Source organism: Budorcas taxicolor, chromosome 1, assembly GCF_023091745.1.
Source record: "Budorcas taxicolor isolate Tak-1 chromosome 1, Takin1.1, whole genome shotgun sequence".
NCBI lineage: Eukaryota > Metazoa > Chordata > Mammalia > Artiodactyla > Bovidae > Budorcas > Budorcas taxicolor.
The window spans coordinates 14381560-14406439 of NC_068910.1; the positions used below are offsets into that span (position 1 = coordinate 14381560).

The following is a 24880-nucleotide window of genomic DNA, read 5'->3' on the forward strand; positions in this document are numbered from 1 at the left end:
ACTAAATCTGGCAGTGATTCCCAGTCTCCATGCTCTTCGGGTTAAGTAGCCCTGCTTATCTCAGCACTGCCATGGCCAGTGTGATAGCAAGTGGAAGGCTCCATGTGTTTGAGAAATGTTACCAGGATGCTGAGGCCAAATATGGAGATCAGAATACAGACCATGTAAGATTCCCTATCCTGTATCATGAAGGTGTACGCTCTAAAAGCTTTAGATTAGACGAGAAAGGCTCCATTCCACACGTAGAATGTCCAAGGAGAGGGGAAACTTCACTTGCACCTGGCATGTTTATAGGTAAGGAGTCTACCAGGTAAATTCATGTGAAACAAAGAATTGGCTTGTATACTTAGTCCCCCTCTATCGGCTCTGCTGCTGCTGCTGCTAAGTCGCTTCAGTCGTGTCCGACTGTGTGTGACCCCATAGACGGCAGCCCACCAGGCTCCTCCGTCCCTGGGATTCTCCAGGCAAGAACACTGGAGTGGGTTACCATGTCCTTCTCCAATGCATGAAAGTGAAGAGTGAAAGTGAAGTCACTCAGTCATGTCCGGCTCTTAGGGACCCCATGGTCTGCAGCCTATCAGGCTCCTCCACCCATGGGATTTTCCAGGCATCGGCTCAGTGGTGTCCAACTCTGCAAGCCTATGGAGTATAGCCTGCTATGCTCCTCTGTCCATGGAATTTTCCAGGCAAGAACACTGGAATGGGTTGGCATTTCCTTCTCTGGGAATATTCCTGACTCAGGGATTGAACCTGCATCTCTTGCGTCTCCTGCATTGGCAGGCAGATTCTTTACCACTGTGCCACCTAGAAAGCTCACATGTTTGCTAGTGACTCAATTCAGCTTTCCTGATCTTGAAAACCCAGGAGTGCCCTTCTGCTTCTCTCTGGTACCCTCCATTCACAGTCCTCAGGCATGAACCAGGAATTCAGATGATGAAGGTTGCCCTGGCCTGTGGTCTCACGGAAATGTTTTCTTCATTTGTCATATGCTTTCTTTCTCTCCCTCTTCTGCCAGTACGAAGAAGGGAAAAAGCGGAGGAAACCCAACTACAGTAGTGTTGACCTGTCTGAAGTGGAGTGGGAGGACCGCGACGATGTGGTAAGCGATTTGATTTCAAGCCTGGTGAGAAGGACGCTGCATTTTACCCTCCTCTGCCTGGGAGCTGGTCAAGAGAGGCCCACCAGAGGAACACCTGGCCGTCAGAGGGATGCAGAGACCACGGGCCCTTGTATGCATTTGGGGTTTTATAATTCTCCTGCCGGTAGGTCCACTTGCAAATGGGTTTCCAGCCGCCCTGCCTGCTTTGTGTAGTCTAAAACCATCCGCATTTGGGCTCTGGTTCCTTCTGCAGCCAATCAATCTGGACTCTTTCCGAGTGCCATTGATGGGACCTGCGACCCTCAGGGGAGCCTGGCCAGAGCCTAGCGGGGCCGCTGCACAGCCAGGGCCAGAGTTTACCTGTCAGGATGTCAGCCAGGGCTTGGCAGACCCACTTTCCTCCTCTTTGGTTGACCACCCTGTTTCCAGGGCCAACCCAGCCTTTCCCCTTTTCAGGCCACACTTTAGTAACACATGCTTGTTTCCCATACAGCTTCAGCCTTCAGGACTGCATCAAAAGTTTTCCTCATGCCCACGATTTAGTCCCAGCATTCTTCTTGTTCCTGCCTCAGTAAATCAGATTTGTCAGACACGCCATCTTTTGTGAATCCAGGCAGACTGTCCTTAATTGAATCCTAACTTCCTGGGTGTCCAAATCTGGACCCTTGCTCTCCCCTTTCTATACGGAGCCTCCATGCGCAGGCAGGGCGTCTCTGCTTGTGCCCCCCTGACCTGTCTGAGGCCCTTTCCTGAGCTCCATCACTGAGTCAGCCTTGTTTCTACCTCCCCCTCTGTCTTGCTTCCCGGAAGGAAGTTGAGGAAAGCCATTTGAAATGCATAGGCTGGGTTCCTGTGCTTTCAGAAATGCAGCCAGCATCGTGGTCCCCTTGCTGCTTGCTTTTCCTCTCTTCATATCCTCCGCAACCTGGACATTACTTAGCTAGCATAAATCTCTGAGATTTTTCCTTGCTTGTAAAATGCAAGAATCATATCTGTTTTAGACATTTACCCTATTTCCTTCTTCATCTGGGCTATCTCTTTTAAACCCCAATGCAGACAAAATCTTTGCTGTTTGATTTAAAAAAAAAAACAAAGAAAGTCTATTTCTTCATCTATTCTCTTTTCCCAAGTGCTGGTGACCTGACGTCATGTCCGCTCAGTGACCTGGTATAGTTTTATATCTTCTTGTTCTTTAGACATCATGATCAGGATTCATGTCTGGGTCTGTTGATTATACCGCGCCTAACGTACATGTCCTACCCTTTCAACCTGCTCCTATCAAGAAGCAGGCTAGTGCAGTCCCGAGGAATGCAGTTCAGGCATTTGCCTGCCTGGTTTCAAGCCCCACCTCTGCTCTTTGCTGGCTGTGGGTCTCAGGCAAACCATTTTTTTCTCTACATCTCAATTTTGGTATAGGTTCTTTTTTCTCAGTCAAATGAGTATGATAGCAGTAGTACTTCACAGAACTATTGTGAATGCTGGTGTGTTACTATATTGAAGGATACAAAAGTGTCAACATTGTTGCTCAGACACTATGAACATTCTGAGTGGTAGCTGTTATTAGTACTATTCTCGGCATTATCAACCCTCAGATAACCTTCTTATTAATGTATGTCTGTTGCTAAACTGTATCATGTAATTTTAAAGGGTGCATTCCATTAGTTTGCTTTCTCTTCCCTCTCTATCAGTTGCTTTATTTTGACTTCACTGCATCTTTTTGTTTTCTTTCCAAGAAGTTTTGAACCCTGTCATCAGCATGCTTCTCCATCCCTTCCTTCATTTTTTTACATTTTAATTGACATGGGAAGCAAACTTGATGCTCATTCTTACTTGGGAGTCCCCACATCCAGGAAGCTGGCCTTCTGCTCGTTAAACACTAGGCTGACACCTGCACTTCTCCTTTTCAGGTTTCCTGAAGAGATTTATTACTTGGCTCATCTGTACCCCAGTTGTCGAGTCATCATGACCTGTGCCCAGGTTAATTTTCCGTGAGCTGATATCGCCTTTAACTAACAATGATTTGACAGATGCTTTCTGTTTCCTTGCCCTTTTCTTGCTTTGTCTTCGGCTTCCCAGCCATGTTCCTCACCTTGATATGATTGCCAGAACTGGACTCTGTGTCTGCCTTCAGAGTTCCCGCAGGTCTAGCAAGTCAGTACTCTTATGCTTCACCAGGAGGTCTCTGGTTGTGCAAGTTTAATTTGGGTCTCTTGTCTGCTTGAAAAGAAGGTACATTTGAGACATGAATTCCTTCACTATCAATGTGCTTGATTGTGAAAACCCAAGTTACCATTTCTCTCCTAGGGATTTGCACATCCTTGATTAGAGAATTCTGGAATCTATGCAAAGCGTCTTTGTGAAGGCTACACAAGATCCCACATGCCCATGTGTCTGCCAATGGGGTTTGCACATATGGAGCAGAGGGCAGTTTAAGTCAAGATCTTGAAAACACCAGACAGGCAGAGTCGAGGAAGAAGCAGCATGTGTCTGCCCAGCTGTGGAGAAATTCTTGGAAGGAGCATCCTACTTCTTTTGGCAGCTAGGCTTGTGTTGAATTTCATGACCACATTTATAACATAGACCCTATGTACTAACAAAAACGATGTGAGGTCATATCTGTGTCAAGCAAGCTTGAGTTTGAATCCTAACATTTTAAGCTATTGAGAGGAGTCTGACATGAAAGAAGAGAGAGGGGATAATAATGAAGTTGCTGCTGCTGGTGAGGATAACCATGGAGGACAGCTTACACCTATGAATGCTTAGGGTGTACAAGGCACTCTTCTACACAGTAGCTCTCAGATTCTCACTGCAGCTTTATGAGACGTGTGCTCTCATTAATAGCATTTCGCAGAAAGAGAAACTGAGGCACAGTGGGGGCAAGTGATCTGTTCAAACTTCTGGCTCCAGAGTCTGTTTCTGAATGACAGTACTGTCCTGCCTCAGTGTTCAATAAGTGGAATCTGTTTCCATTATAACCGAAGGAAAGGGAAAGAAAGAAAGTGAAGTCACTCAGAGTCTGACTCTTTGTGACTCCGTGGAGGATAGCCCACCAGACTCCTCCTCCTTGGAATTTTCCAGGCACAGGATAGTGAAGTGGGTTGCCATTTCCTTCTCCAGGGGATCCTCCCTACCCAGGGATCGAACCCAGCTCTCCTGCACTGCAGGCAGACTATTTACTGTCTGAGCCACCAGGAAGCCCAAAGGAAAGGGAAAGACTAGACTAATCATCTAAGCATCTGCCTCCAGAAAGTATTAGTGAACCCGGCTTTGGACCCTCCCAGGTCCTGGCGCGGATCATCCTCAGCTACTGGGAGTTGGGGGTGGGGCGGCGCTGAGGCATGGAGAAGCTTACCTAATCTCTGACTCGCCTGGGGAATGTGAGAGGGGCAGGTCCCAAATGGCTTTAGGCAGGCACCAGAAAGAGGAAAAATGAAAACCATGTCAAAGATAAATCGAGCTGTTCTTAAGAGTTAGAAAGTAGACTTAATTAGGACCAGCTCTCCCCATCCAAAACCACAAAAGTTAAAATGGGAAAATATTTCCAGAAATGCCCATTATGTGTTGTTAAAAAATATCTAGAGTAAAATATATGTTTTATTTTATACATGCCTCCAGCTAAAAATTATGCTTTTACTCTCCTGCACAGAAGATGGGAATGTGAACCCAAATCTAGACAGGCCCCGCGTCAAATTTAGGTTGCTTGCAAACACTGCAGTTCTCTATCGGCCAGATCTTATTCAAGCTCCTCAAAGGAGAAAAGAGGGGAAAGAATTAAAAGAAAAAAAACAAGCATGGGGCTGGGAAAAAGCCTTTCCTGACAGGCTGTGGCATGTCAGCATTTGCTCCTGTTTCATTAAATGGCTTTCCCGCCGTCTCCTATTGGTGCCCATGATGGCACAGCTTTCATCACTGTGTCTGCTGTCCTTCTCTGAACTCACAGAAGGGCCAGCAGTAATTAGCAGAGATCAGCCAGGGGTGGGGGAAGGGACGGAGGCTCATGGCTCCCAGATGAGACCTTCAAAAATCAGACGCAGGGTTGCCCCGTTCACTGCCCATCAGCCTCAGCCAGGCTTTTCAGTGGCCCAGATTTCTCAGTGAGTATTTGAAGATGGTTCATGCTGTGAAAAGCTAATCCCTATCTTCCAGATGGTTGGCTTTTGAAAACAACCAACCAAACAAAAAACAACTATATAGGAAAATATCTTTAACTTGATTGTGTTTTCGAAAATTATTTTCTCCATAACAAACCAATACCCTTTGTGAAAATGTAGTTTGTGCCCTGAGACTTCCTTGCTTCTTGAGTATTTTAGCATTTGCTGGGGGTTTGTTCCCTGACTCTCAGGATTTAACGTTGAAAAGGTTTTTTTTGCCACTGTTGCCCTGAGGTTTACATGAGCACCCCAAATTGAAGTTGATGGTCCTTTATTTATTTTTATTAGCCTCTCTCCCCCTAGACAAGAACAGTTGGATGTTTATTCTTCCAAAGCCCCATTTCAGAGATCTGAAAATAGTATTTAGACTTACTGCAAAAGTACACCAAGAGTGGATGGGGAAGCAGGCCAGCCCTGCATACACAAGACAGCAAAGATGCATTCAAGCTAGATGGTAAAAGGTGTCCAAGACAGTATGGTAACCCTGGGAAGCACTAACCCCAATTTTTTTTTTATCATTTTAGTTAAGAAATGCCATGGTGAATAGAAAGACCGGGAAGTTTTCCATGGAGGTGAAGAAGACAGTGGACAAAGGGGTACATTTTTCTCAAACATTCTTGCCGCTTAATTTAAAACAAACCACTGTGAAAAATTAGCTTTGAAAGCTCTATCTGGAGTAAATATCATTCACTGAGCTCATTTTTCTCTTGTCTTTACTTATCTCAAACAAGATTCATGTAGTACTGTTAACCTGATCATAGTGTGTCCATTTATTTTTATTTATTTCTGAAAACTTCACCTAGCAGACTAACCATGTTTTCTTTTCTCTACGACCTTTTTTTGTTTTTTTCAATCTAGAAACGGGTTTTGGTGATGACAAATGACTACTATTATACAGACATCAAGGGTACTCCTTTCAGGTAGAGCTGACCATAATACATGGACATTCCATCAGACCCATCAGTTGTGTTTGTACAAAACCTGCTGACACTCTCAGAGCTCATCATCTGAAGATAACCAAACATCCTGCCTAAAGGCTGGAAAGAGTGAGGAAGGGGCTTTTCCCAGGCTGCTTTTGTTTTTGTTTTCCATAAGGGGAAAAATGGTTCAGGCTCACCTAGGAGAACTCATTCAGTTTGCCATGGCTTTGCATCTCATTATCAAGCAAATAAGCTTTGGGGGTTCCAACTAAGGGTGGAGAGATAAATTCAGCGGGTTACCAGGGTCCTTAACCATCTAACTTGCTGCCCTTTATTTCCATGATCAGAAAGTGTTCCTTCACACTTCGAGGCAGCATATTCATCCCTACGTGTTGTGCTTTGGTTTTAATTTCTCCGTACTGTTCCTCTGTGCTTGTCTGCCTTTCAATCCTGTTATTTCTCTTTGTAAAAATCTTGAAAAATGCACTTGCCCCCCTTGCCTGCTTTCTTATGTGGCATTCTAAAGTTTCCCACTATTAACTTAGTGTGATAATGCTTTTTGTAAAAAGTTACTTTGGTAGGACTTCTTTGTGTTCTTCAACTGATGCCTCACAGAGCTCAGGGAAAACAGAGTTTACTGACTCTGGATCCATCTTAATAAAATCTGTGGTGTTGTTGTATATGGCCAGGGATCTTGGGTGAATTCCATTTGGAACCAGAGCACTTGAGGAAACACATGACTGCTAAGTGGGTTTGCCAAACGATGAGACTGTGTCATCAAACATATTCTCTGACTTTAGACGAAAAAGGAAGGAGCTTAAATTGAAGTCGCTCAGTCGTGTCCAACTCTTTGCGATCCTATGGACTGCAGCCCCCCAGGCTCCTCCATCCGTGGGATTTTCCAGGCAATAGTCCTGGAATGGATTGCCATTTCCTTCTCCAGGGGACCTTCCCAACCCCAGGGCTCGAACCCGGGTCTCCCGCATTGTAGACAGACGCTTTACTGTCTATCAGACAAGGAAGAGGCTTGGGCAAAGAAACCCACCATACAGTCATGTGGCTACATTCAGGTGACAGCAGAAGTGTTCATTTTTGCCATTAGAAAGGGGTTAATTTTCCCTCATCTCAAACTCTATAGTCTGGAAAGACCCTTGTGTGGCTAAATGTAGGGCAGGGGATGCATAAAGCAGTAATGAAGATTATTAGGGCATGTAGCTCTTAAAAAAGCATCTAAGAGAAGGGCTTGCTCAGGGGCTTGTAGTAGTCGCCACACCTCTTTTAAACATACTTGAGAGCCACCCATTGCTGCTGCACTTCCAATCAGAAGTTACACTGAAGCAGCTGATCAAATCTAAGAAAGACCAACACCAACTCTAATCAGTGGGGTTTTGAAAGTAAACTTTTGAAAAAAAAATTGCTTACAGAACATGAAATGGAAATGTGAAAATGGAAAATAAAAAGTTAGCCAACAAGTCTGTTCCAGTCAATGTTATGGATTTCAAGATCTGCTTTGTTTCTCTGCACAGTTTAGGTGTGGCGCTCTCCAGAGGCCATGGGAAATATTTCTTCCGAGGGAATGTAACTATTGAAGAAGGTAAGATGCTGTCTTTATCCATCTTAATCCTTTCATGTGGGAAGAAAGCCCTGAAGCCAGTGGGTTAGCTGAAGAATTTGCTCAGCTATCCAGCCCTTTCTCTAATGGACGTTTGACTCAACCATTTACCCACCCCCCCCGCCCCCGATTTCACCTTGCTCTCTTAGACTGTTTCAGATGCCTGGGACTCCCAGATAGTGGCGGCTTTCCTTATGGTTTCATTTATTTATGTTGTGCTTTTATCCACAATGTTGTCGAGGCAACTCATAGGAACCATCCATCTACCAGCTGTATTCTTCTCATACATAAAAATCAGTACCAAGAGAAATATGAATTAGTATAAAAACTCAAGCCCAGGAAAAGGAAAACAAAGGTAGGCAAGCCTTAGTCTTCTCCACATTGAGCTACAAATTTCACTTGTGTTTTGAGGCAGCCTAGGTCCAAGGGAAATGTGATCATTCAAATGATTTATCGAAGTCAGAAGGAATAAGGAGCATCTTGAGGTTCTTAGCTCTTCTTGTCTTCATAAAGCGCCAGTGCACTGGGGACTCCCAGTAAATGGTAGCAGTTGTTACAGCCCGTTAATCTTTAAAACTGCTGTCTTCCCCATACTGCCCTTTACATCTCCCAACAACCCAGTAGCTCAGAGAAGTTATCTTTACCAGTATCACCAGCTCCAAAGGAGCACTGGGGGTAGCACGTGAAAGGCTTCACTCCCAGAGTGGCCCTACCCAGGTGTTAAATTTCGCATCTTGACAGAGAAGGAGTTGGACCAGACCAGTGTTCTTTTTGGGTATCCTCAGACAGTCCCTGGTGGCTCAGATGGTAAAGAATCTGCCTGCAAAGCAGGAGACGTGGGTTCAGTCCCTCGGTCAGGAAATCCCCTGGAGAAGGGAATGACTACCCACTGCAATATTCTTGCCTGGAGAATTCCATGGACAGAGGAGCCTGGCAGGATATAGTCGCGGAGTTGCCAAGAGCATATGACTGAGCACATGTGCGTGGACACACACACACACGCATATCTCGATACAGATACGTTGCACACAGTACTTGTTCAGTCAGTTGGAGCTAATGTTATTATTGTCAGCATTATCGATCAAGAGTAGATGTGATTTTGTCAGGAGTATCTAAATTGGAGGTGAGAGAGTTAGAGAACAGCTGTATTTCCTTGGTGGTCTAGGAGCTCAGAGAGGAAGCAATCAAAAAGATCTTCCCTTTAGGGTCTAGGTAGAGAGATTTGTAGATGAAGACTGATGAGCACAGAAACTAGAAATATATATAGAATTGATATCATTAACGCAATATTCCAGGAAGGCGAGATCCAGTTCAGGGCCTCTGCACCTGTGATTCCTTCTGCCACAAGCACCTCAGTTACTCCCTGGCTCTCTCCTCACTTTTTGCAGGTCTTTGCTTAAAGTCACTGTCTCAGCGAAGCATCCCAGACTCCAGCAGTTTACAATGACACTCCCTCATCCCTCCCCATCTCTTGGGACCCTCTCTCCTTGCTTCATTCTCTCCCTTAACTTCATACTCCTCACTAGTGATAAGCTATGTATTTTAACTTTATTTTCTTATCTCTTTTCTGCCACTAGAAAGTAAATATCGTGAGACAATTAGTGCTTTTTCTTTTGGTCTCTGTTATGTTTTCAAGGCTGTAGACCTAGAATAGTACCTGGCTCATAGTTGATGCTCCATAAATAAATTGAAGGAAGAATGGAAGGGAGGGAGGTAGGAGTGGAAGAAGCGAGAAAGGGAGGAAAGCGTGGATTGATGCACGGATTGCCCTAGGGACTAATCGCTATCCCATTCAACGCTCTGGAGTAGTCTATGACCTTTGGCACTACTGTGGCATTCCCAAGCTCATCCTGCCAGTAGGTGTTGGAGCCAGGATATGGCCACTTGTGTCATATAGGATGATATTCTATATAATTTATTCCCAACTAACTATGAAGTCAAACAGGAGTATGTGATGCTGGTTCTAGTATTTTGCTATTTATTTTGTACATTTGTGTTTGAGGAGGATACTGGAGTCCTGAGCGCAGTAAGATATCATTGATCATGAGGGAAATTGCCATTCTCAATCAGTGGAGTTTCTGAGGTGGTCACTTAGAAGTGTGTGTCTGCTGACGACCCATGAAAGTGAAGTCACATAAAGACACAAGGAGAAAGAGTGGTTTCATACACTTAGGGCATCTCGAGCATTCTATAAACACTCTCCAATTCCCTGCAAGCCTCAGTTCTCCTAGCTACCTCTCCAGACTGATGACTCATTTCTGCTTAGGATCCTGTATCACCTAGCAGGTTTTGCTGGTTAAAAACAGTTGAGTTTTGGCAGTCTCATACCATTCACCCTATAGTTTCACCCTCCCAACCACCTGTCCCTTAGGGATGATTATTAGTACTGTTTTGCACAAAAAGAAACTGACATTTAGAAAAGTAAAGCAACCTGCTGACATCACACAAGAGTTTAGTGGCCCACTCAAGTTCCTGACTCAGGCTGTACTGTGTGGGCCTCCAAAGTTGGTATCTCCACTGTTGTGCTAACTTCTTTCCCAGGACCTACTGGTGCCTCATTTATGTTCAAGGAGTTGAGTCTGGGAGACTCTGTCCGGGGAGGTTGCAGTAGTGGCGGAATGAAGTGGAAGTTGGGGGAAGGTTCTGCCTGAGACAAAAATGTTTCCTATGTGCCGAGTCCCTTTTCCCAGGCAGATGTCTTTGGGATTGATGTCTACTCTTAACCCTCTCGCCCCATGGCCTTAACCCTAGAACATTTGAAGCATAGAAGAGAATGCAGGGAGTCAGTGCCCCACACAGATGATACATACTCATGACGCCCTTCTTCTTGACCTCCAGGCCTGCATGACTTAGAACACCCTGATGTGTCCTTGGCAGACGAATGGTAAGAATGAAACAGTCCTTCTCAGCATTGGTGTTTATTGTCCTCTTTGATTTCAAGTTGCGTGTACTCCCTTGCCCAGTTCTCCTGATTCAAAGGCAAAGGAAAGTGATGCTATAAATATGTACACATTCTTGTTTTGGGCCATGTCACATTCCTAGGTCCTACTGCAACACTGACCTACACCCAGAGCACCGTCATCTGTCTCAGCTAGAAGCTATTAAACTCTACCTCAAAGGCAAAGAACCTCTGCTCCAATGTGAGTGTGCTTTCCAGTGCACATGTCTGTGCATGTGGCGGTTGGGCAGTGGAGGGGGGTGTGGATGAACTCAGTCCCAATTTAACCCTTCACATTGAATGTGTCCTATTACCAAACCATTTAGTCAAGCACCTGAGTAGGATGAAAATGTTACAGCTGGAAGGAGACTATCAACAGCTACTCTCTTATTTTGCACATGAGACACAAGGGCTGAAAATAAGACTTGTCTCATCCAAGGCCATACTCTAGGTCTCCTGGTTTCTGTCCAGGGTGGGACCTGCCGCTCTGACATGTTGCCTCTCGCAGTGTGACATCCTGCTGCCCCTCCTCCCACCAAGTGCCCTCTCAGGGAGCTCGGTGAATCGGAAATGGCCAGGAGCTGGTGCAGGGGGAGAAGGAGCGGGGCAAGGAGAGAGCAGCAGTAGGCCATGCTCACCAAGTGCAAGGAACAGTCCCCTGGACAAACACAGGTTTATGGTATTAATTCCAGTAGCTAAAGTCTGGGCACAAGGGATTCACCAGAAATGAGCACGGCACTCACCCCTACCCCTAGCAGATACCACTTGTTAGTGATATGAAAAGTTCTTTGCATGTGTTACCTTACAGAAAAACCTAACAGCCCTCTGAGAGGTGTAAGATTATCTACATCCAAACCACATCTTCATGAAATGGATTTGCTTTTCGGGATATGCTCTAGTAGAGAAAGGATCAGATGGATGTCATGTGAACTCAATTTTTCGTTTCATTTGCCTTTTTGAGTGACATATTTAAGAAACGAAAGTGGAACACTAATATAAAGAAGCACTTACATTTACCATCCAGCTTTGTCAAATTTTAAACTTTTTGCCATATTTGCTGCAGGTACTTTTTAAGGAATGAAATATCAAAGATAATGTTGAAGACCCTGAGTGGTCCCACTTCCCTCTCAGAGAGAATTACCACTCTGTATTTATTCATCATTCCCATGCATTATGTACTATATATATATACACCAAAATATACATATATATCTATGCATCCATATCCATTTTATGTCATTATGTTCATTACTTTGTATACTAAAATTTATATATATTGTATAATATATATTATCCCACAACCTGTGTTTCATTATCATACATTATATTTTTGAGATTTGTGTTGATCATTTAGCTCTGATGCATTTACTTGAATTACTGTGTGGTATTCTACTGTGTAACTATGTCTCAGTTTATTCATTGTCTATTTCATGATGAGTTGTTTCCAGGTTTTGCTTTTACAGCAAAGCTGTACCATCTTCTTGGCCACCAGCCACGGTGAGCGCTGGCCTGCTGTAGGTGATAAAGCTGGAGGGTTTTAGGATCCCTCTGCTAGACTCATGATATTCTCCTGATTTCTCATCCTCTTCCACAGAGCTCTATCAAGAACTCATCTGGATAAGGATGAATGTCTCGCTTTAGGATGGAAATAAATAAATAAAAGCTTAGATGGAAGAAGTCACAAAATAAGAGTCCCAGAAATGATTAGCTATCATATCCCTCTCCCTTACAATCAAAATCAGGGCCCTGAAGAATTGCAAATTTTGATAGAGGGCAGAAATGGGGATGAAAAGAGAAAATTTTCCAAGGAGTGCTGCCTTCCAGTCTCCAAATCTCCAAATCTCAGAGTTGGCTTGCTGGTCTATGGCACCAGCTATTCGATGGGGAGGGAAAGTGGCAACTTGAAGTGTGAGACACCCAGCACTCTCAATTTACTGTCATCTTATCCACATGCTTTGGAGGCCCTTGTCTTGTGGTGTATCAGGTGTCAGAGCGGTTTCATATTCTCACCTGGTGGGCAGTTAACACAGCAACACACCGCAGGAGATAGTAGCCTGCAGATACTGCAGAATGAGTCTGGTGAGCACCTCTCATGCTGTAGTTTGGGGTCCAGCCAAAGCCATCTTTTCAAGTCTGTCTTTCCCAACAGGTGATAAAGAATTGATACAGGAAGTCCTTTTTGATGCTGTGGTGAGTGCTCCCATTGAAGCCTATTGGACCAGCCTTGCCCTCAACAAATCTGAGTAAGTGGTTGCACATGTCCCCTTTTCATGGCCATTTCCCCACAAGCCGTCCGAAATATGGTTATGGTTTAAAGAACTAAAGTTGCTTTAGGAGGCTGGTGTTAAAGTTCTTTAATTTTCCCCAAAGCTCCAAACCACAAGAGCTAGAGCAGATTAGCGGCTCTGACTTGGATGGCAAGCTCCTGGGTTTGACATATAATTTGTTTGAATTTTAACATCACATGAAATTCGGTCTGCTGAGGTAGGGTGACACTTCCGAGAGCGAGGGAGGCGGAAGGAGCGTTTTGCTTCCTGCCCTGCCGTGGCTCCCTCTCCTCCACAGTCTGGAGGGAACCTGGGATCTGGGCCAGGCTAGGTTGTGAGGAGGACAGGAAAGTGAGAGCTCTGTTTCATTAGGGTGTCAGACATAACCCTGCGGTTTCATTTCTGAAGTGGAGTATGTAGGGGGAGGAGGGCAACCAATGAAAGTTGTCAAAGACTAGGATGAGAAGTGCTTCAGTAGCTATTATTATTATTACTATTATTCTACTACTTTAAGTAGCCTGTTAATGATTAAAAATTTTAAAAAGTTCCTTTCGCCCTTTACCTCCAGTCCTATGTTATTCAGTTCTCTCTCCTTTTTTATTCTTTGATTCGCTCCTTTCCTTCTTTTATCTTCCCTTTCGTCTATTCTCCTCTATTAGGTCTGTCACTCACTCTGCTCTCATTTTCATTCATTCGTTCATCAACTGTTGATTGCATGTCTGTTTGGTGACCAGCACTGGGCCAGATATCGGTGAAATGGAAATAACTCAATCGAACATAGTCCTTATCATCGTGGTGCCTGTGATATATAGTGTGATTGAGAATTGTGATAATTATGAAGGAAAAACTAGACATGTAGACTGTAGTAAGACCTAGAGTGGAGATAGAAGAAAGGAAAGGCTTTTGTGACAAGGAGCTAGTTCAGGTATTCTGTAGGAGAATTCCAGAGAAATGGAACAGCATGTGCAAGACCCTGAGGGAAGAGAGTATTTGGACAGTTGAGGAATTTAAAGAAGGCCAGCAGAGCTAAACTGTAAAGGGTAGGCTGGAAGATGTCAGGAGACAAGGGTTCATTGGGCCCTGATGGTTTAGAACATTGGGAATCAGGTTAAGGATTTCGGACATTATAGTCAGAATATTGGGAAATCCCTGAAGAATTTTAAGGACATTTGAAGATTTTAAGAAGTAGATGATCAGATTTGTATTAAAAAAAATCCTTCTGCTGATATGTAGATAATAGAGTGTGATAAGTAGCAGTTCAAGGGATTTGTCACTTGGACCAAGGCAGTGGCTGTGGGTACAGAGAGAAGGGGTGCACTAGAGGGATGCTTTGAAAGTGAGACCCCCAGGACTTGATGATGAGTTCACGGTGTGAGGGGAGGGAGGCTGAGCTGTCAAGAATCATTCTCAGGTTTATGACATGAATACCTGTGTAGATAGTCATGCTATTTCCTTGGTCAGGAGACAAGGAAACAAGAACAAGGTTGGGACTGGACATGGACAGAATTCTTTTCTAGACATTTTAAAGTTAAAATGACTCCTAAGGTAGGTAGTTTAATACGTGACTCTGGAGTCCAAAAGTTATAACAAACTACTCTCATTATATTTGAGGGGTATCCTTGGACTGCTTACCTGCATGAATCTTATTCCCTGGGAGATTTGGAAAGCGTCAGAACCTTTTCTGTGATTGCATTCTCTAGTGGGAATGTTTCTTTTAGGTTCTCGGGAAACTTAAAATCCTGTGCAAAGATTGCTGATTCACCCCTAACAGATGCTAAAGATTTCCAAAATGGTAGCTTGCTTTGTAGTCCACATCTGTTACTGATTGGGCAGCCTGGCTTTCCTGCTTGGTGTAGGCTATGAACAGAAACTAATACATAGTGTTGGTTTTTATTCATCCCTTAAATACTTAAAAGTAGTATTGACCACTTTGATAACCATCAGAGATTAAGTAACTAAAAGATCTTATATTGAAGATGACATGGATAAAGCTTTGAATCAAATTGCTACTGGCATCTAGGGCAGGGAAGCAAACTCAAGAATCAGTATTCTCTTCATATTTTTTTGGTAGAAGAAAACTGTGTATTTGTGGCAAAAGACTATTTGTTTTGTTTTGAAGAAGTAAGCACTGAGAATACCCTGAAGAACATGTTCAAACATAAAATTTACCTTCACTGTTGAAAAAAATCTTCAGTGAATCTTCAAATGAGTTTTCTTTGCTAAGGCCTTCCTTAGAGTTCCTATGCATGGCCTCCTGTCGAACTATTTGCAGAAGTCATTTCATTACTGATCCTTCTGGGGTTGATGGTGAGGGTAAAACTTCCATGTTGGTGCCCCCTAAATGGTGAAGAATTCAAGTCCTAAACATTTTCAGGCTGTGGGATACTCCAGACTTGAATCAGTGGCTAAGTTGCTGGTTTTTGCTAATGGCAGATTTCACTAACGATCTCAGGACCAAGAAGGGACTTGGTAGCATCAGTGCAGAAAGCTAACTCTAAGGCTTTCCTTCCTCTCCTCAAAGTTGGCCGGCTCTTTCTGAGCTTGTACCCAGAACCTTGAGATAAAGGTGTGTTTATTTATCTTTCAGGGTACATTTTCTTATGCACACCAAGCTAGGTCATGGATGTCATTGTTTTTCTGGCAAAAATTACCATGAAAACCTTTGTAAGGGATCAGAGTCAGCATCCTGTGTGTACTTGTGTGTGTGTGTGTGTGTGTGTATGTTTCTGTAATTTCTACCAAAATTTCAGGCTTCGATGCTGTTATTTCATATAACATTCCATGAGTTTTAAAATGCAGAAGCTGTTATCTACTGACTGTCTGGCAGAATCCCCCTGACTTGTGTTGCTCTGTTTTAGGAATTCGGACAAGGGCGTGGAGGTAGCCTTCCTTGGCACTCGCACAGGCCTCTCGAGAATCAACCTGTTTGTTGGGGCAGAGCAGCTCACCAATCAGTAAGTAGGAAGCTCCTGAAGCAGAATAATGAAAGGGGCGTTTATATCATTCATTGATTCCAGCAGCAGTGAAAACAGAACTCAGACCTGTTGATATTTTTCCTCTCTCTTCTCCTTTGGGGACCACAGTGTGTGTGTTTTTGGCTTCCCTGATAGCTCAGTTGGTAAAGAATCCCCCTGCAATGCAGGAGACCCAGGTTTGATTCCTGGGTTGGGAAGATCTCCTGGAGAAGGGATAGACTACCCACTCCAGTATTCTTGGGCTTCCGTTATGGCTCAGCTGGTAAAGAATCCGCCTGCAATGCAGGAGACCTAGGTTTGATCCCTGGGTTGGGAAGGTCCCCAGGAGGAGTGAAAGGCTACCCACTCCAGTATTCTGGCCTGGAGAATTCCATGGACTGTACAGTTCATGGGGTTGCAAAGAGCCAGACACAACTGTGTGACTTTAAATGTAAAATATAAAATGTGTGTGTGTTCACCTGCCCATTGCTGACCTTTCCGCAACTTTGTTCTTCACACTTGTTGGCATCTGTCCTCTGTCCTGGAGCCCTCTCCCACCCTGACGGGTCACTTAAGGATGCTAGAGATAGTGTGGCTACTGGGGGAGCAGCCAGAGGGAGGACTCACTCAACTCCTGACAGATGACCAGAGGGCTTTCAGCCGTCTTGCACCTCTGCTGAGGAATTTCTCCTTGTCCAAGAAGCAGTGTTTCAATTCTGATGTGTGCTTGTGTACATTTTAATGAACCCCTGTGCCTCAGCTCAGAGTCTGAGGGCCCATAGAGCCCCACGGCTAGGACTGGGCATTCTGGTGGCCCTCTCTTTGATGCTGTTTCCATATTCTAAAGAGACCAGATGGACAGTGGGCTGAGTGTCACCAACTTCAATACACAGATGCCATTTAAACCAACACTGTTCAACCCCTGTATCTTCAGAGAGCCCCAGGGTCTTAACTCTCTAAATTGGTGTTTGATCAGAGCTAGTATGAGCCTGGGAAGTCTTTCCTGAGCCTATTAACAAATTTTTTCAATTTCTTTTCTCTGAAGTAAGAGACATTATTAGGCCAGGGATGAGTGGAGTCTTAGGTACAGAGTTTGCCGAGTATGTGTTTGTGATTCCAGAGGTTACTATGGAGCCTCACAAATCCTGACCTTCAGTGATAGGAGGTCACTGAAGTGGGAATAATGGAGGCACTGGGTGTCCAGTGATCTGAAAGGGGCTGGCCTGTCAGGAGCACCATGTACCATTAAGTCCAATTGAGCTGTGCTCTTGTGTCTCTTAGATGAGTCCTGGACCCCAACCATGGCATCTTATAAAACCACATCTGTAAGTGGCAGATCCATAGATTTTTGTTTGTTTTGTAGACTGGCTTTCAATTCCCATGTGAAGGCTCTTTCTTTCTCAACCCCTCAGTTTGTCATTTATGAAGTTGACTATAGTCGTGACTTGATTCTTTTGAAATCCTCTCTACACCTGTGCGTGCATGCGTGCTTGCATGCCCAGTTGCTAAGTTGTGTCTCACTCTGCAATCCCATGGACTGCATCCCACCAGGCTCCTCTGTCCCTGGAATTTCTCATGCAAGAATATTGGAATGGATTGCCACTTCCTACTCCGGGGGATCTTCCCAAGCCAGGGATTGAAACCACATCTCCTGAATTGCAGGCAGATTCTTTACCACTGAGCCACCAGGAAAGCCCCTGTATCCTGAGACAAATACTTTAACAGAAGGCAAGTTCCTCAGAAGACTAGAACTGTCAGGATACACATCCTCTTCTCATTTTAGGATCCAGAGAGGCGAAGGAAGACACAGAAGTAGACTTTGTAATCCTCAGAAGGAAAACCTGTTATGTGTTTTGAGATACAAATAGACAAACAAGAAAGCACTAACAATGACATACCCTAGTACCTTGCTAATCTCATATTCAGGTGATTGTGATGGATTTAAAAGATGGCAGGACCACACTCAAGACTGCTGGCTCAACCACAGTCTGGCTCACCTCACTCATTGCATCTGAAAAATGGGTTAATGATCATTGGATATCTGGATGGATGAAATGATAATCCTTCTGTCTTCAAGAAACACCTATTATTGATTCATATAGAGGCACCTTGGCTTGCATTGTCTTAGGATCTTATATCTACCTACCCCCCTCCAATCAAATGGTATTTGTTGATACCCCCCATTTGGATACACTATTAGCCAGGGCTAGAAAAAGTTTAAAATTTCTCTGTTTTTGTTAAAGAGAGTTCAAAGTATTGGGAATAAGTTTGGATAATATAAAGTCCCCATGCTAGAGCTAACCTGTAATGTCATCAGGCTCCTACACTGAGGTCTATCTCCTATCCCTACCACCTGATTTTGGAGGTATATCTATTATAGTTCATGGCCCCTATAACCTGCTATCATCCCCAATATTAGCCATATATTGTTTCAGCTTGCATAGTCCTTTCACACATGGTGTTATATAATCCTGATAGTACTGCAGTAAGTGTAATATTATTATTCCCACTTTGTAGATGAATAAATGGGGCTAAGAGACTCAGTAACTAACCCAAGTAACTGGCTCAAGATCATTCAGCTCTGCCTAAAACTTAGACCAGTCTCACCCAACACCACAGCAGCCCCTCATATCCAGAAGTAGGTGCAGTCCTGTTTGCTGGAGAACGGGTAGGGAAGGGCTTCCCCAGTGGCTCAGGTGGTAAAGAATCTGCCTGCAATGCAGGAGACCCGGGTTTGATCCCTGGGTTGGTAAGATCCCCTGGAGAAGGAAATGGCAACCCACTCCAGTGTTCTTGCATGGGAAATCCCGTGGACAGACGAGCCTCGCAGGTTACAGTTCATGGGGTCGGAAAGACTTGGACTTGACCAAGCAATTAACACACAACACAGAGGGAGGGAAGGAAAGAAGCAGGAAAGATCCTCACAGAGATCCAGTTTACCTTCTTTACACTTTTTCTAAGAAGAGTGAGATCTTTTTAAGATGTTGATCCCCTCAAAATATGTATCATGTGTCTGGATTTTAAGGCAAGACAAAGCTTTCTGACCCTTTGGTCTTCTGATAGTATTTCTGGAGACTTTATTTGCTTGCTTCAGATGCTAAGACTATTAGTTCACTAGGTATACTAGGAAAAATCATTTCACCCACTGGGAGTCTAACTGCAGGGTTATACAAAATATTTCTGAGTAATCTGGGGTGCATGTTGTACAGGTCCTCTCCGTACTGAGAAAAGTCAGCTCAGGGTTCTAGAAACAACGCTTTTTACCCAGCAGAAGTTGTTGGGATGCACTTGTGCCTGGCCTTCCTTGCTCAGTGGTGCCATGCTCTCATTCTCTTCTATTTCAAGGGACTTCCTGAAAGCAGGAGATAAGGAGAACATCTTTAATGCAGACCATTTCCCTCTCTGGTACCGAAGAGCTGCCGAGCAGATTCCAGGGAGCTTCGTCTACTCGATCCCATTCAGCACAGGTAGGTGCCCTTGGTGGAGGCTGTCTCTGTCCCTTCGGTCCTGCTGGCCTGAGCACTGCATGCAGAGAATGAGGAAGCATCCTGGAGGCTAAAGGGAGCCACAGGCAGCCAGGAGAGCCAGTACTGAATATTGGTCTAGCCCTGAACCAGTGACCAGCTCCCTAAGTGTTGCAACCCCAAGAGCAAGGAAATTTTTACTTGACCATACTCTGCCAGGAAGCAGGACTGTTATTTTGTACGATATAGAATTTGCATACAAACTTCTCAGTATTTTTTTTTATTTTAATCTAAAATGTGATCATGGTACTACTTAGAGAAAATTCACACAGCCATAACATCTTTTGCCAGAACTTTCAGCAAGTCCCATCACTTTGGAGGCCCACAATTCCTCATCAAAGCTGATTTAAATCAACACACAAGAGTAATGACTAAGATTTTGTGTAGCCTTGTGCTCTCCTAACAGGGAGCTGCAGTGACCCATGAGAGGCATGTAGCCAATGATTCTTCCAGTCTTTAGGTTTTATGATATTATAAAAAAAATATGCTATGGTGTCCTCCCTCCAAAGGAGAACTGAACATTACCTTATTTCATCCAGTTTTAGAAGCAAGAGAAACTGGAAAGGGTTTTCAGTTGTCCCTGGCTTTTTCTTGTCTCGTTGTTCAATCACTCAGTCATGTCCGACTCTTTGCAACCCCATGGACTGCAACATGCAAGGCTTCCCTGTCCTTCGCCATCTCTTGGAGCTTGCTCAAATTCATGTCCATTGAGTTGGTGATGCCATCCTACCATCTCTTGTTTCATGCGTCTGATACTTTTAGTGCTCATTCTGTGTAAGGCTCTGTATTGTGTATTGTAAAAGCTTCAGACATGAATAAGATATAGTACTAGAAACTTGGATTGCCCTGGACAGTTCAGTATACGCTTATGTTTTATGTTAGAGGCTTCTGTATTAATCTCTTACAAGCATTCCCAAGTCACCCCTAATGGGGACTCTAATGCTTTAGTGTCAGAGCTCCTCCCTGAGTTTTGGCACTTGCTTATTTCCATAAATGAAACATCTTTAAAAATAAAGTTTTAAAAAACTTGGGAAGACATGTTGATAAGAGTTGTCTAATAACTAGTTGAATGAACTCATTAGGAAGAGGGTCCCTCATTAATGAAGATATTAAAAAAAAGACCACGTGTTATTGTAGAAATTCCCTCCCTAGGTGGGATTTTAGAGGAGATTGTCAGTTAGATTCCTTTAAGAAGCAAGATTCTTGGAGTCTATCTCTACTCCTTTGCTGACAGGTCTGTGTGTTAACTCACACCTACGCACATGTATGTGTTCTAAAATATAAATTTCCGGGTACTAAGAATTTCTTTATGTTTATCTGTATCACATTTTATTGCTGAAAATATCAACTAAGAAACAGTGGACTTTCTAATTCTGCAAACCTATCAATAATAATGTCTTCTTCTTTCATGCAGTTCCATGATACTTTCTTTTTTGTAGTCTTCTGAAGTAAAAAAATAAAACTTAGCTTTCTAGATCTGAACTGGATCCATTAAGTTATCCAGAAGGGGGTTTTCCCAAACCTGGACAGGGAGGAGGAGTTGTGGGTAAGGAGACCGTCTCCCAGAAGTGTTGCATGTGCGTGTGTGTCTGTGTGTGTGTGTGTGTGCTTGTGTGTAATGGCTCCTCTGTTCAGTTTGCTTTGTTGTTATTCACCATTTTTCCTACAAAGAATTATGTCTGGAAAAGAATTCTGATTAATTAAGGCTGTTGTCTAATTGGTTTTTGGCAAGTGGGGTTTTCACTGAACTTTGAATGAAATCACATAATAAAAAGGAATTTACCTTATTCATGATAAAGTTATGGATGACATAATATCTTAGGAGATTTTGTGGCCCCTTTAGATTTGGAGAAAATGTTAAAAATCACCACACACAAGTGTTATGGTGGAGTTCTCTCAGTTTTTCTCCTGTGTATTGAATACCTATACACACTGGGAAAGAAGCTGGTTTTTATTACGGCTTAAACGCAGGCCAGAAAATTCTTAATTGTTTTGGTCATAAGTGTATTTAAATTCAGATCTGCCTTCTCCCTGCTTCTAAATTCAATTGGATTGCATTCAACTCACATTCATTGAACCTTTTATAAGGCGGCCACTAGAGTAACAGTTATTAACTATGGGCATTAAGAATTTGTGTTCAGTGTCTTTTAATACATGCGTATTAGAACCATCACTAGTAGTTAAAAATCTCTTTATACTAAAATACCATATTTTTACCACATTAATAAGAGTATGGGGTAAGGATTTCATTCCAGCTCTATCCCTATTTAGAATAGTTTTGCTCAGAAGAACTTGGCTTGAAATTAAAATTTTATATCTCAGTAAAGTTTTAACCAATAAATCACAGCTAAAGTTCTCAACTCACTGTAAAATAGTTTCAGTACTTTATCTCAAACAGCTGTCTATGGCTATGTTTAGAAAGGCAATGTAAATATGATAACTGACACAGTAAACACCGATATTCCGTTCAGTTCAGTTCAGTCGCTCAGTCGTGTCCGACTCTTTGCGACCCCATGAATCGCAGCACACCAGGCCTCCCTGTCCATCACCAACTCCTAGAGTTTAATCAAACTCATGTCCATCGAGTTGGTGATGCCATCCAGCCATCTCGTCCTCTGTTGTCCCCTTCTCCTCTTGCTCCCAATCCCTCCCAGCATCAGGGTCTTTTCCAATGAGTCAACTCTTTGCATGAGGTGGCCAAGTATTGGAGTTTCAGCTTTAGCATCAGTCCTTCCAGTGAACACCCAGGACTGATCTCCTTTAGAATGGACTGGTTGGATCTCCTTGCAGTCCAAGGGATTCTCAAGAGTCTTCTCCAACAACACAGTTCAAAAGCATCAATTCTTCGGCACTCAGCTTTCTTCACAGTCCAACTCTCACATCCATACATGACCACTGGAAAAACCATAGCCTTGACTAGATGGACCTTTGTTGGCCAAGTAATATCTCTGCTTTTCAATATGCTATCTAGGTTGGTCATAACTTTGCTTCCAAGGAGTAAACGTCTTTTAATTTCATGGCTGCAATCACCATCTGCAGTGATTTTGCAGCCCCCCAAAAAGAAAGTCTGACACTGTTTCCACTGTTTCCCCATCTATTTCCCATGAAGTGATAGGACCAGATGCCATGATCTTAGTTTTCTGAATGTTGAGCTTTAAGCGAACTTTTTCACTCTCCTCTTTCACTTTCTTCAAGAGGCTTTTATTCCTCTTCACTTTCTGCCATAAGGGTAGTGTCATCTGCATATCTGAGGTTACTGATATTTCTGCCAGCAATCTTGATTCCAGCTTGTGCTTCTTCCAGCCTAGCATTTCTCATGATGTACTCTGCATATAAGTTAAATAAGCAGGGTGACAATATACAGCCTTGATGTATTCCTTTTCCTATTTGGAATCAGTCTGTTGTTCTATGTCCAGTTCTAACTGTTGCTTCCTGACCTGCATATAGTTTTCTCAAGAGGCAGGTCACGTGGTCTGGTATTCCCATCTCTTACAGAATTTTCCACAGCTTATTGTTATCCAAATAGTCAAAGGCTGTGGCATAGTCAATAAAGCAGAAATAGATGTTTTTCTGGAACTCTGTTGCTTTTTCAGTGAGCCAGCAGATGTTGGCAATTTGATCTCTGGTTCCTCTGCCTTTTCTAAATCCAGCTTGAATATCTGGAAATTTACGGTTCACGTATTGCTGAGGCCTGGCTTGGAGAATTTTGAGCATGACTTTGCTAGTGTGTGAGATGAGTGCAATTGTGTGGTAGTTTGAGCATTCTTTGGCATTGCCTTTCTTTGGGACACTGATATTAGTAACCACAAATTTTTAAAAATGTGGTCCCTCTGTGGTGATTAATAATTTTGATGTGAAGTGGCTATATGTTACCCAGTGATGATATCATAACTCAGTGCATTAATTTCTTAAGCTGAGAGGACTGCCTACCCCACACTTCGGGCCTAACAGGGCAGATCCACTCTGAGTTCTGGGAAGTGAGAACTGGTTCAGAATTGGTGACTAATCTTTTTTTTTTTTTTTCTTATAGGAACAGTCAACAAAAGCAATGTGGTGACAGCAAGTACCTCCATCCAGCTCCTGGATGAAAGGAAATCTCCCGTGGTGGCAGGTAAATGATGTATTTCAATCAATGAATATAAATGAGCATGATGTCCATTCATCATTCATCAGCTACTTCCATGTATCAGAAAGTTGGCTGTGAAAGGTTAAAAAAAAAACAAAAAACAACAAAGTCTATATCCTCTTCAGCTTGGCATCATCTCCTCCAGCCCAAGGTTCTGACAGCTGGTTGAATTTGATGGGAAAGCAGAAGTATTTCCCAGGACTTTTATCCATAGACTCTGAGCCAGTAGGAAATTGTTGGTATGTGCAGAAGATCATTTCTTGACAGTAGGTGCCATGCCAATTTAAAGTAAGCTTCAGATCTCCCACTTCTATGTCATTGGGATAACAGGGGCTGTACAAGGAAATTGTGGGTTTATTTTTGGCAAATACAAACTGAAATGTGCCCTTCTCTGGAGAACCTGAGATTTTCATCACCCTAATCCCCCTGGGGGATTAGGGTTAGATGTATCTGCAGGTGCTGGGTTTGGGACCAGGGGAAAAGCCATTTCATGACTGAGTTTTAAATTGTCAAAGAAACCCTGTATCTGGCTTTTCCCGTCTCGCTCACTTTTAAGAGTGTCAGTAGATTTTTTTGACTGACTGGAGGCTTTCATTGGTGATATTTTGCCTATAGGGCCAGAAACTGCCATAAACCCTCCTTTGGGAACAGATGCTGAGAAAATGGAGCCTAAGAGTATGTCTGGCACATTGTTTGTTTCTGATAAAAAATTGTTGGAGCCTTTGGTTAATGAGTGGGTGAGACTGTCTAAGTATCATCCTGATAACTGGCTAGATTTACCAAAGGGAGTCATTTTGTTTTGGGTAAGGTGTACCATAGGATGATTTTGAATATCTACTTCTGTGACTCCACACACTGTGGGATGGAACTGAAATGGATCAGACACGTTTGAAGTGGTTGTTCTTTGGCTTTATTTTCTGACATAGCCTATACATCATAATTGTATTAAATATTAGCAGGACTGAAATATTTGGTGACCATTGCCCTGGCTATTCCTGGGTTATTGGATATGGGAAGGAAGACAGTCATATATATCTGACCGGTAGCTCATCTTCAACTAGGCAGACCTGTAACTAATCAACCAGGAGATAAAGACTGTGAAAATTCAGGGCTGCTGTCTTCACATTTTGTTCTTAGTATCTCATGTTCCTTGAGGAAAGTAGGAGACAGGATCATTTAACTCAGTAAGATTTATTTTTGTTTGAAGGTCAGCCTTACTCACCTCCAGCCTGACCCAGCCAGCTAGTTCTGGAGGCATGTTATCTCTCTGGAGTTGAGGCCACATGCAC

General features: G+C 43.3%; 1 protein-coding gene across 1 annotated transcript in view; it reads left to right on the forward strand.

Annotated features, from left to right (window-relative positions):
• The window catches only part of CACNA2D3 (calcium voltage-gated channel auxiliary subunit alpha2delta 3), an 877155-nt gene that overhangs the window by 701365 nt on the left and 150910 nt on the right, over positions 1 to 24880 (forward strand). Inside the window, exons 18-27 of the mRNA XM_052639295.1 lie at positions 1016 to 1099; positions 5775 to 5846; positions 6109 to 6170; positions 7697 to 7764; positions 10621 to 10666; positions 10825 to 10922; positions 12870 to 12963; positions 15846 to 15941; positions 19287 to 19408; positions 23496 to 23576. Of these exons, the coding sequence (XP_052495255.1) occupies positions 1016 to 1099; positions 5775 to 5846; positions 6109 to 6170; positions 7697 to 7764; positions 10621 to 10666; positions 10825 to 10922; positions 12870 to 12963; positions 15846 to 15941; positions 19287 to 19408; positions 23496 to 23576 (823 nt within the window). The remainder of the gene's footprint in view (positions 1 to 1015; positions 1100 to 5774; positions 5847 to 6108; positions 6171 to 7696; positions 7765 to 10620; positions 10667 to 10824; positions 10923 to 12869; positions 12964 to 15845; positions 15942 to 19286; positions 19409 to 23495; positions 23577 to 24880) is intronic.